Consider the following 13,111-nt stretch of genomic DNA (forward strand, 5'->3'; position numbering starts at 1 on the left):
GCCTGACAAACTAGTTCTCCAAGTAAATTTTAAAATTACATTTCAAAATAGCTTTTTTACTTTTTCTTGAGATAGGGTCTTGTTCTGTTGCCAGGGATAAAGTACAATGGCTTTATCATAGCTCAGCACAACTTCAAACTCTGGGCTCCAGCAATCAATCCACCTGCCTCAACCTTCTGAGTAGCTGGTTCTATAGGTATGCACTACCATATCCAGGTATTTTTATTTTTAGTAGAGACAGGGTCTCATTATGTTGTTTAAGCTGGTCTTGAACTCCCAGGCTCAAGTAATCCTCTTGCTTTGGCCTCCCAAATTGCTAGGATTACAAGTGTGAATCAAGGCCTCAAAATAGCTAGCTTTCTTAAAGAAAACACAAAGTTACAATTCACATCTATAATTGATATACAGATGAGTTTATACTTAGTTTGATAAAACCACATGAAAATTAAGATACCAGTAAAAATGTATAAAAATCTTAAAATATTATTAACTGCAAACTATAATTTCTTTCACCAAAATATATTCATCTAAAAAACCTCTTGTGGCTTGGCGCCTATAGCTCAAGCAGCTATGGTGCCAGCCACATGCACCAGAGCTGGCGAGTTCAAATCCAGCCAGGGCCCGCCAAACAACAATGACAACTACAATCCCCACCCACCCCACCCCCAAAATAGTCGGGCGTTGTGGCGGGTGCCTGTAGTCCCAGTTACTTGGGAGACTAAAGCAAGAAAATCGCTTGCTGTGAGCTGTGACGCCACAGCACTCCACCCAGGGTGACTGCTTGAGACTCTGTCTCAAAAAAACAAAACAAAACAAAACAAAAAAAACTCTTGCATTTCAAGTTTTGACTTCCTATGAACAACGTCCCAATAAGAGAAGATGCATGCTTATCACAAAACATTGATCAAATTAATAATCTACTGTCAAAAAGAGATTGCTAACATTTCAGGACATCGTTCTACCCCCCTAGAGCAAAAGCAAAAATATATATATCCCTGTGATCCACAAGTTCTATTTTCAGAAAATTATTCTATAGGTTGTGTGTGGTGGCTCATGCCTGGAATGCTGGCATTCTAGGATGCAGTGACAGGAGGACTGCTTAAGTTCAAGAGTTTGAGAACAGCCTAAACAAAAATGAGACTCTGTCTCTACTAAAAATAGAAAAATTAGCCAGGCGCTGTGGAGTGTGCCTGTAGTCCTAGCTACTCAGGAGGCAGAGACACAAGGATGGAGTAAGGCCAGGAGTCTGAGGATATAGTGCTATAATAATGCCACTGCATTTTAGCTAGAGTGACAGAGTGAGACTCTATCTCAAAAAAAAAAAAGAAAAAAAATCTATAGAAATAGGTGGACACAATAATATTTGTACAGGATAGTCGTTGTAATTATTATTTATAATAAGTAGAAAAAAGCAAAATATCCATCAAGGATCAATCTAATAAGTACAGCATATCCTAGTCATAATGCTGCTATAAACATTAAGTAGATAAATGTGTTTTGACAAAATAGTTACGAAGAAGAATAAACACAGAACTGTTAACTCCTCTCTAAAACGTAGGACTATAGATACCATTTTCCACTTTATACACCCTTCTACTGTTTTATGTACTAAGGATAGAAAATATCTAGTGGCACTTGAAAGAATAAACATTCAGACAGGTGTCAAGTAATACAGTCACAGGAACAATAGACTTTTGAGAAAATCTGGTCCAACTCCCTTTGTTTAGCGATGAGGAAATGGAGATCCAAAGAGGTGATGTGACTTGCCCAAGATCAAGTGGCACTCATGAAAATGCAATCAATTTACTCCACTGCTCCTTACCAGGTATCTCCTCTTGTTTCATTTGTGTATGTTGGGGGAAGTGGGAGTTAAAATGTAAAAAGTAATAGAGAATTTAAATTTAAGTGTAAATTTACAAATAATTCCATTACAATAGCTATTCTGAAGTAAGTACATGTTTTATGTCACATATATCAAATCATATCTAAAGAACGAATTGTAATTACATGGTGACTAACACTATCACAGTTATGCCTAGAATGAGGAAGAGGCTAGTTACAGAAGCCAGAGAATATCTGGGGCTTAAAGTTGTGGGTAAGGAGCTTGTATTACTTGAAATTTTGTCTTCTATCTGGTTTGGTTATAAGATCTTTCTTACTTAACTAACTTCTGTATGATTTATTAGATCAATGAAGAAGGAAGTCACAGAGGCTAGCAAATTCACCAAGTATGCCAACAGACGATATTCTGTAATGCATCTAATGCTCATATTCTAACCTCAGACATTCCAACTGAAGATACTCCTTACTGTAACATACAAACACCTCCTTCCAACTATGGGTGTATTCATGTGTATGTATGTATAATCTTGTCTCAATTTCATTTTTATTGTCCATTCAGAGTATATAAGTGTAGATCCAGCTTAATGTGCTCAGAAACCATCAATATTTCTTTTAAGTGGCCATATGATAAAATCTGTGGTACTCTGGAAAAAGTAAAAATAAAAAAACTTTTACCTTACTAACCTGAGTCCAATGCCCTTCTGAATGTAATTCAATTATAGGGCCAGATACAAATTGCAAAAGTGAATTTTTTAAATTGGAAACCTAAAATAACACAAAAAATTAAAAAACTGTTCAAGAATAAAAATACTTTACAGAAAGTGTTGGCTCACTTAGATGTGAGTTAAACACTTTCCTTCTTTAAATATATACCAAAAATATTAGCAGATTTTGTTTTAATTTAAAGCTTTTTTAAGTTTCAGCACTAATGTATTGATAAACAGAAAAGTTAACTAAATACATGAAATATAAAATTATTTCAGGAAATTAAAAAAAGGAAGCTATGCTTTTTTTTTTTTTTGGCCGGGGCTGGATTTGAACCCACCACCTCCGGCATATGGGACCGGCGCCTTACTCCTTGAGCCACAGGCGCCGCCCGGAAGCTATGCTTTTTATATTGTTTTATTTTGCATTAAATCACTAATTATTCCCTTAGAAGCTCTATTAATGGAATTTACATCACAACGATAAAATACCATTTCATATAGCCATTTCTTTTTTTTTTTTTTTTTTGTGGTTTTTGGCCGGGGCTGGGTTTGAACCCGCCACCTCCGGCATATGGGACCGGAGCCCTACTCCTTGAGCCACAGGCACCGCCCTCATATAGCCATTTCTTTCAACTATCTTCTTAAATATGCTAAATCATTTCTTCTCTAATACAAAACCCTGAGGGGAAAAAAAAAACCTAAACCCCTTTGTATTATAATGAGAAAAACAAAAATAAATACAAATAATTTTGGGGATAAACTGTTGAAAAGTAAAATAAAACAAATGTAATAGCCTGGGCATAATGGTTTTGTGCCTATAATCCCAGCACTTTGGGAGGCCAAGGAGGGAAGACTGCTTGCTTGGGTAACAGTGAAACCCTGAGACTCAGATGGTAACTCTACAAAACAGTTAGAGAAAACACACACACACACACACACACACACACACACACACACACTAGGCTGGCTCCTGTAGCACAGTGGTTACAGTGCCCGCCACATGCACCACATGCACTGAGGCTGGCGGGTTTGAAACTGGCCCAGGGCCAGCTAAACAACAATGACAACTGCAACAAAAAATAGCCAGGTGTTGAGGCAGGCACCTGTAGTTCCAGCTACTTGGGAGGCTGAGGCAAGAGAATTCGTTAAGCCCCAGAGTTTGAGGTTGCTTTGAGCTGTGACACTATGGCACTCTACTGAGGGTGACATAGTGAGACTCTGTCTCCAAAAAAAAAAAAGATTAGCTAGGGGTGATAGTGTGTGTGCCTACAGTTCAGCTACTCAGAAGGCCGAGGCAGCAAGATTGCTTCAGCCTAGGAGTTTGAGGTTGCTGTGAGCTACGATGATAACACCACACTCCCGCACTCTAGCACCAGTCCTAGCCCTAGCACCAGCTCCAGCAAGAGGCACTGTCTCAACAAAGAAAAGAAAAAAAGAAATAATAGGAAAACACATTATAGACACTGTAATTACTGCTGAAAAATGGGTACATTATAGTAACATCAACATGTAATGGCTTCATTAGTGATTTAATCTGTTAAATTAAGGATAACTTTATATAACACTAATGATGAAATGAGTACCAAGATTATTTTTTACTATACCAACTACGCAGCCCAAAGACACTAAAATAAATGAAATTTAATCTTTGCTTCTATGAAGTAGACAAAAAAACTACTTAAACTGCCAGATATAAAATTTACATTATAATTATCTACCCTCCAATGCCAACTTGCTAGTTTTCATTAGAGTGCTAAAACCAAATTTTTGCTAGTAACAATTTCTTAAATTTTATCTACCTTAAAGCTGTAAAAAATTCCAGGTTTCACAGCTCACTGGAAAATAATTAACATGACTCTCAGCCATACTACCATAATGATAAGGCCATAAATAGTTTATTTTTGATCAGTATTTTTACAATACTTAAAAAATTCTGAAAATAAAACAAAATGATAAAAATCACCTGTCTGCCAGGATGAAGCCCTGAATTGTGGTAAAAGAATAGTTCCTGATGAAGCAGCCTGAGCAGTTCGGGATTCAACAGCAGAGAGAAAATTCATCACTGAAGATTCCTTAGTGTTAGTGCTGGCACTGTTCACACTAGTATCAAATATTCCAGAAAGACCTACATTTGAAGATAAAATATATCCCAAAGTAAAAATATATATTTATACAAAATTAAATTCCTGACTCTATTTTATAAAGCAATTTCTGAAAAATGAGGCCAAAAATTTCTACAACCCTAAATGGTTTTATTTTGTTTTTTTCTTTTTAAATTTTCTCTATACATGTACATGTGTTTATTTGGTTTCCACTTTTTACCTTCACGAAATTAAAGAGGCTTTAACTAAATGGTTTTATTTTGAAATAGCAAATAAATATTAATTTGACCAAGAATTTATAATTTAAAACGTCCAAAGAAGTATGAAATAAGATCTCTTATTAATTACATAGATATTTCCTACCAGTAAAGAGCAAGGCTTTAAATCTCATTTTCATTTTAACATTTCCAGTGGCATGATTATGTCCTACATATTTATAAACGTAAAAATTAATTTTTCTTATTTACTAAATGTACCCAGACTTGTAAGTATATTTCACAAGAGAATTGTTACCAGTAGGTTGAGGTGTGGGAGCATATCCAGGAAGCTGATGAGAGGCCGCAAAAGTCTGTCTTTGAAGAAGTTCTGTTTCAGAGTGTGAGGGGTGTCCTTCTTCATAGCTTAAACTAGAGGATATTAGAAATCAATGACCAAAAATACACAACTCAAACTATATAATAAAAAAAATTCTAGGACATCAACTTCAAAAGTAGTAGAAATCTTTGGCCAAATTCCTGACCAAAAGCTCAGTGAATCAAACAGTCTGATGATACTATCATAATGGAGAAAACATGCTGAATATAGACTAGGAAGAAAAATGATACATATTATTTATTTATTTTTTTTTTTGAGACAAGAGTCTCATTATATCGCCCTTGGTAGAGTGCTATGGTGTCACAGCTCACAGCAACCTCAAACTCCCGGGCTTAAACGATTCTCTTGCCTCAGCCTCCTAAGTAGCTGGGACTACAGGCGCCCACTACAACACCTGGCTATTTTTTATTGCAGTTGTTTAGCTGGCCCACGCTGGGTTTGAAGCTGCCACCCGTGGTGTATGTGGCTGGCACTGTAACCACTGTACTACAGGCACGGAGCCTCTCTCCACGTTCTTATGTTGAGGTTCTTAGATGTTGCTAACTGTGGTCTTGCTAACACCAAAATGTTCTGCCATTTTTCTTTGGCTGCCGCTTTCCAGGTCAACCATTTCCTTCATGTCAGCTCTTTGATTTTTTCTTATGGGCCATCAATTCTCCATTAACTAAAAAATTTTCAATAATTGTAAGATGTACCTACAATTCAAATCAGTCCTTCATGCTGAAAAAATCTTCCACAACACAAGATAAACAATAGGACAACAGGACTAATCCAACACATAGTAATAATAAAACATGAAAAAAAGGACTTATACTAAAGAAAACGTAGTATAACTAAGGGGCAAAACCCACATCTTCTACCTTTTGGTGTAGAATGAACTCAACTAGTCAGGTTACAGAGGGTAAATTAATATTGTGTGTCACAGTCCAAATAGTCAAGATACAGCTTATAGAGATGGCCAACATATAGAGGTCAGTCTTCCATTAAGTATGTGTGGTGCCTGCCTGGTTCATGAAAATTAGGTCAACTTAAGAAAGGGGTTGATGATGGAAGTTCTACTATTCTCTGTGTTTTCTCCTATAAATTTCTTCTTTTTTTCTTTCTTTCTTTTTTTTTGAGACAGAGTCTCATTATGTCACCCTAGGTAGAGTGCTGTGACATCACAGCTCACAGCAACCTCCAACTCCTGGGCTTAAGTGATTCTCTTGCCTCAGCCTCCCAAGTAGCTGCGACTACAGGCACCCACCACAATGCCCAGTTATTTTTCTGTTGCAGTGTCATTGTTGCATGGCTCGCCTGCGATGGGGTCAAACCCACCAGCCTGTGTATGTGGCTGGTGCTGTAACCACTGTGCTACAAGGCACTGAGCCTATAAATTTCTTTTATGTTTAGTTCTATGAATAATTTTGAGATGGAGGGTATGTAGTATGAGGAAAAGTTCAAGGTTCTTTTTGTTTTTGTTTTGTTTTGTTTTTGTTTTTTTTTTGAGACAGACTCTCACTTTGTTGCCCTGGGTAGAGAGGGCTGTGGCATCATAGCTCACAGCAACCTCAAACTCTCGGGCTCAAGCAATTCTCTTGCCTCAGCCTCCCAAGTAGCTGAGACTACAGGCAACCACTACAACACCCAGCTATTTTTAGAGATGGGGTCTCGCTCTTGCTCAGGCTCGTCTCAAACTCCTGAGCTCAGGCGATCCACCTGCGTTGGCCTCCCAAAGTGCTAAGATCACAGGCTTGAGCCATTGCTCCCTGCCTGGCTAGTTTTATTTTTAGAAATGGGGTCTCACTCTTGCTCAAGCTGATCTTGGAACTCCGGAGCTCAAGCAATCCACCCACCTCAGTCTCCCAGAGTGCTAGAATTACAGGTGTGGGCCACCACACCTGGCCTAGGTTCTTACTTTTAACTTAAAATTTAAGCATAATTTTCATATAGTAAAACTTACCTTTTCTAGTATGCAAGTCAGTGAGTTTCAATAAATGCATAAACACCCCAAAATCCAAGGTAGAGTATAGTTCCATCATGACAAGATTCCCCTGTACCTCTATATAGTGAACTCTTCCCACCAAAGTCCCCAGGGAACCATGGTCTGTTCTGTCCCCATGGTTTTACCTTTCCCAACATATCATATAAATTCAATCTATTTGATGTAGGCTTTGTGTCTGGGTTGCTTCTTTCACTTAGTTTAACATTTTTAAGATTCATCTATCAGTAATTCATTCCTTTTTACTGAGGAGCACTATTTCCCTATTTCCTTGTATGGATGCACCACAGGCTTGTTTATTTTTTTAATCTGTTCACTAGTTAAGGACATTTGGGTTCTTTCCGGTTTTTGGCAATTATGAATAAAGCTGCTATAGACTACATAAGTTTTTGTGTGACCATAGTTTTCATTTCACTTGAGTAAATAACTAGGAGGGAGATCGCTGAGTTATATAGTAATGTAAGTTTAACTTAGACAAACTGCCTGTTTTCCAAAGTGGCTATACCAGTATGCATTCCCACAAATATATCTCCCTCCTTTCTTTCTTATTTAAGTTTTTTTTTTTTTTTTTTTTTTGCAGTTTGGCCAGGGCTGGGTTTGAACCCACCACCCTCAGTATATGGGGCCAGCACCCTAATCACTGAGCCACAGGCACCACCCACCCTCCCTTCTTTCTTTCTTTCTTGTTTTTAAATGTTAGCCATTCTAACTGATATGCACTAATAATTTCGCTGTGGTTTTAATTTGCATTTCTCAGTAATTAACAATTTCTCAGCATCCTTGTTCATCTGCCATGTAGAAATTTCTTTCTTTCTTTTTTTTTTTGAGACAGAGCCTCGAGCTGTCCCCCTGGGTAGAGTGTCCCGGCATCACAGCTCACAGCAACCTCCAACTTCGTCATTGTTTGTTTGGTGGGCCTGGGCTGTATTCGAACCCACTAGCTCAGGTGTATGTGGCTTGAGCCTTAGCTGCTTGAGCCACAAGCATCGAGCCTAGAAATTTTTTTAGAAAGAACCTACTTAAATTTTTTGCTCTTGGCTTGGCGCCCATAGCACAGTGGTTACAGCACTGGCCACATGCACCAAGGATGGCGGGTTTGAACCCAGCCCACGCCAGCATAACAACTGCAACAAAAAATAACCAGGCTTTGTGGTGGGTGCCTCTAGTCCCAGCTATTTGGGAGGCTGAGTCAAGAGAATCGCTTGAGCCCAGGAGTTGGAGGATGCTGTGAGCTGTGATACTACAGCACTCTACCAAGGGTGACATAGTGTGACTCTGTCTCAAAAAAAAAAAAGAGCTGGATATCCTGGCTGTAATCCTAGCACTCTGGGAGGCTGAGGGAGGCAAGTGGAATGCTTGAGCTCGCAAGTTCAAGACCAGCCTGAATAAGAGCGAGACTCTATCTCTACTAAAAACAGAAAATCTGAAGCAAGAGGATCACTTGAGCCCAAGTTTGAGGAGTTTGAGGTTGCTGTCAGCTGTGACACCATGGCACTCTACCCAGGGCGACAGCTTGAGACTCTGTCTTAAAAAAATAAATTAAAAAAAAAATTTTTTTTGCTCTTTTTTTATTGGGCTGTTTATGTTCTATTACTGAATTTGGGGAGTTGCTTTTATATTCTGGATTCAAATTCTTGGCCAGATATATTCTGCAAATATTTTTTCCAGACTATAGTTTTTATTCTCAAAACAGTATCTTTAGAACTTCTTAACTTTCATGAATTTCTTGTGCTTTCTTTTGTAAGTTTTATAGTGCAAACTTTTCTATTTAGGGCTATGATCCATTTGGAGTTAACTTTTTATACACAGTATGAAATAAATGTTTGAATTCATTTTTCTAAAAATTTAAATATGCTGGGCAGCATCTGTCACTCAAAGGAGTAGGGCACCAGCCCCATATGCCGGAGGTGGCAGGTTTATTTTTTATTATACCTAACAGACATCCTAACAGATGTAAAGTGGCATCTTACTATGGTTTTGATTTAACTTAGCCAATGATGACTAATAATGTTGAATATCTTTAAACGTGCTTATTGACCATTTGTGGATCTTTGGACAACTATCAATTCAGACGCTTTGCCAATGTTTTAACTGGGTTGTCTTTTTATTACTGATGTATAAGAGTTCTTTATATATGTGAGATACAAGTCCGGGATAAATACATGATTTTTAAACACTGCTTTCCACTCTATAAGCAATCTTTTCATTTTCTTAAAGGTAGCATGAGTAGCACAAATGTTTTTAATTTTGATAAAGTCCAATTATTTTTCCTTTGTCATTCATGCTTTTAATGACTGACCTAAGAAATCAATACCTAGCACAGGTGGTAGTTCACACCTGTAATCCTAGCACTTTAGGATTGGCTATGGTGGAAGGCCTGCTTGAAGCCAGGAGTCTAAAACCAGCCTGAACAACATAGTGAGACCCTGTCTCTATAAAAAATAGAAAAATTAATCAGGCATGGTGGCATGCACTGTAGTTCTAGATACTCTGGAGGCTGAGGCACAGGAAGATCACTCAATTGAGCCGAGAAGACTGAGGTTACAGTGAGCTATAATGACATCACTGCACTCTAGCCCAGATAACAGAATGGGATTATGTCTCAAAAAAAAAAAAAAAAAAAAGACGGAAAGAAAAATAAATCGCTATCTAATGCAAAGTAAGTCATGAAAATGTATGCCTACGTTTTCCCTAAGAATATTTTAGCTTTTACATTTAGGTCTTTTGATCCATTTTGAGTTAATTTGGGTGTGAGGTAGGAGTCCAAATTTATTCTTTTGCTACACATTAAAATTTAAATATAATTTGAAATGCTCAACTATTATTTTCAAAATACTCACATCATTCTTTGTGTTTTTCAAATTATAATAGCAACCATTCTCTATAATAAACAACCTACACACCTATGTCCTTACTTTGGCTAATGGAACCTAGAAGCAATGACACTCCAGTTGCAAAAAATATATACCTAGTACCTAGATCCTGGTTTCTAATACTATTTTCTAAGAAAAAGGAACCAAGGCTCCTAGGAAAAATGGCTCACACAAGATGAGCCTAAAGTATCCTGTAGTGACAGAAAGTAAGAAAGTGCTAGAAGAAAGAACAAAAAGAAGAGAAAAAGAAAAAAAATTCTACATTCATGTCAAAGATCATAAGGTAATTGAAAAAGTTCCCAATGATCAAAGCTGGGACATTTTAAGCAATCAAAAAGTAATACTGAATTATAACCCCAAGTATAAAATAAATATCCATGAGTCTGTACTGATATAATTAAATGACTAAACAAATAAACACAGAGAAAGTGACAAATTCCCCTTGAAGAATTCCAAATAAATTGTATAAATTCTCTACACTCGAAGAGAAGGGACCAAACTTCTAGCTTCTCAAATGTGGACTACATAGAGTGACCTCTTTCCTAAGAGTACAATATTGAAAGGAGAGAAAAAAGTAACTTTATAGTGTAGAAACGTGACAAATACTACCTAACCAGGTGATAAAGGTCATTACCAATACTGAAAAGTCATAGTGACAGTATGTACCCTTAATATGAAGTGATAAAAATAACACTTTGCTTCTGTGGTGTTGTTTACCAATCTAATCATGAGGCAAATTCCAAAAGAAGGGCATCCTACAAATTAACTGACCACTACTATTCTCCAAAACTGTAAAGGTCACCAAAGACAAAGTAAGCCTGAGAAACTGTGGCAAAAAAGAAGAGACAAGATAAAGGAATGTTGTTTCCCCGGAGAAACAGAAAAAGATATCAAGTAAAAACTATGAAAATCTTAATAAACTATCAACTTTAGTTAATATCAATAATGTATCAATATGGTTTATTAATTGTAACAAACGTAGGGGAAACTGGATGCTGGGGTACATAAGAACTATTGTCTTAATTTTTGTGTAAATCTGTAACAGTTCTCAAAAATACAGTCTAGGCTCCGCACCTGTGGCTCAAGCGGCCAAGGCGCCAGCCACATACACCTGAGCTGGCGGGTTTGAATCCAGCCCAGGCCCACCAAACAACAACGATAACTACAACCAAAAAATAGCCGGGTGTTGTGGCTGGCGCCTATAGTCCCAGCTACTTGGGAGACAGAGGCAGAAGAATTACTTGAGCCCAGGAGTTGGAGGCTGCTGTGACCTGTGATGCCCAGGGTGACAAGTTGAAGCTCTGTCTCAAAAAACAAACAAACAAACAAAAAAATATATATGTGTGTGTGTATATACATATATATATGTATATACACACACACATACATACATACACACAGTCTACTGGCTCGGCAACCGTGGCTCAGTGAGTAGGGTGCTGACCACATACATGGAAGCTGGTGGGTTCAAGCCCAGCCCAACAGCATGACAGCTGCCACCAAAAAATAGCCAGATATTGTGGCAGGCGCCTGTAGTCCCATCTACTTGGGAGGCTGGGGCAAGAGAATGGCTTAAGTCCAAGAGTTAGAGGTTGCTATGAGCTGTGATCCACAGCACTCTACCAAGGACAACATAGTGAGACTCTGTCTCAAAAAAACAAACAAACAAAAAATAACAGTCTATTACATTCAAAAAGACCTACAAAGTCAGTCATGCTAAATGTAAACAAAAATTCCTAAGAGTAAAAATAATGGTACAAATAATCTAATTTATAAACACCAAGGTATTTGGGGGTGAGTGGGTGTCCTTATAATTTATGCCAACTCCAGTCATCTAACAGGCAAGCAGTCCTTACACCTCTTGGTGAACTCCCAGCCTCCACTCATACTACTGTGCCCTTCAGCCTCAGCCTGAGTCATTCTCTTAGAAGTAAGTCAAATCATAAAACCCGTCTCTTCAAGCCTTTCCAATGGCTTTCCATAAGTAAAAGCGAAAATTCTTATAATGATCCTCAAAGCACTAAAAAATCCAGTTGCTGTCCTCATATTTCTCATTTATCTCCTTTTACTTTACTCACACAAGTCTCCTGGCTCATCCCTCAAAAAAACAAAGCTGGTTCACTTCTTTATTTCCCCATAGGTCTCTTCTTCAATTTTACCTAACTGAAGACCAGCTCATAAAAAATAAGTCTTACTCTATCCTCTTTCCACATTCCCTCTCTGCTATTTTTCTCCATGAACTAATAAACACTCAACATATTATATATTTAGTATATATAGTATGCTAGCTTACTTATTATACATTAAAATGTAAACTCTATGAGGACAGGGTCTTTGCTTTATTCACTATTCCATCCCCAACACCCAGAATAGTATGTGGCACATAGTATATACTCATAAAAAATTGAAACCCATTTCTAGTTTCAATAGAGAAAACCTTCAAATTACAGCTAGGTTATCTCAAACATTTACTGAGTGCCTACTTGATTGGCATGCATCATTTTAAGTACTGGAGACCGAAAAAGGAAAGATTAAACAAGTCTATTCTAATTAAAAGGTGAATAATCTAAAAAACACCCTGAGGCTCAGCGCCCATAGCACAGCAGTTACAGTACCAGCCACATACACGGAGGGTGGTGGGTTTGAATTTGGCCCAGGCCAGCTAAACCGCAATGACAACTATAACAAAAAATAAAATAGCCAGGCATCGTGGCAGGTGCCTATAGTACCAGCTACTTGGGAGGCTGAGGCAAGAGAATTGCTTAAGCCCAAGAGTTTGAGGTTGCTTGAGCTGTGATGTCATAGCACTCTACTGAGGGCAACATAGTGAGACTCTGTCTCAAAAATAAATAAATAAAATAAATAATTAAAAATAAAAAACACACCGAATAAACTGAGATTTTTATTAATTTAAGATATTATATGAGGATTTTCAAAATTAGCTGTGATTTATTTAAGCTCAAATTAAAAGTTCCATATCATTACTCATAAAGCAAGCAATATCCTCTCCAC

General features: G+C 37.6%; 1 protein-coding gene across 1 annotated transcript in view; it reads right to left on the minus strand.

The window, feature by feature from the left end:
- QSER1 (glutamine and serine rich 1) overlaps positions 1–13,111 on the minus strand; it is a 114,214-nt gene that overhangs the window by 64,903 nt on the left and 36,200 nt on the right. The window contains exons 2-3 of the mRNA XM_053562898.1: positions 5,165–5,277; positions 4,513–4,674 (exon numbers count right to left, since the gene is read on the minus strand). Of these exons, the coding sequence (XP_053418873.1) occupies positions 4,513–4,674; positions 5,165–5,277 (275 nt within the window). The remainder of the gene's footprint in view (positions 1–4,512; positions 4,675–5,164; positions 5,278–13,111) is intronic.

This window comes from Nycticebus coucang, chromosome 14, assembly GCF_027406575.1.
Source record: "Nycticebus coucang isolate mNycCou1 chromosome 14, mNycCou1.pri, whole genome shotgun sequence".
Taxonomy (NCBI): Eukaryota; Metazoa; Chordata; class Mammalia; order Primates; family Lorisidae; genus Nycticebus; species Nycticebus coucang.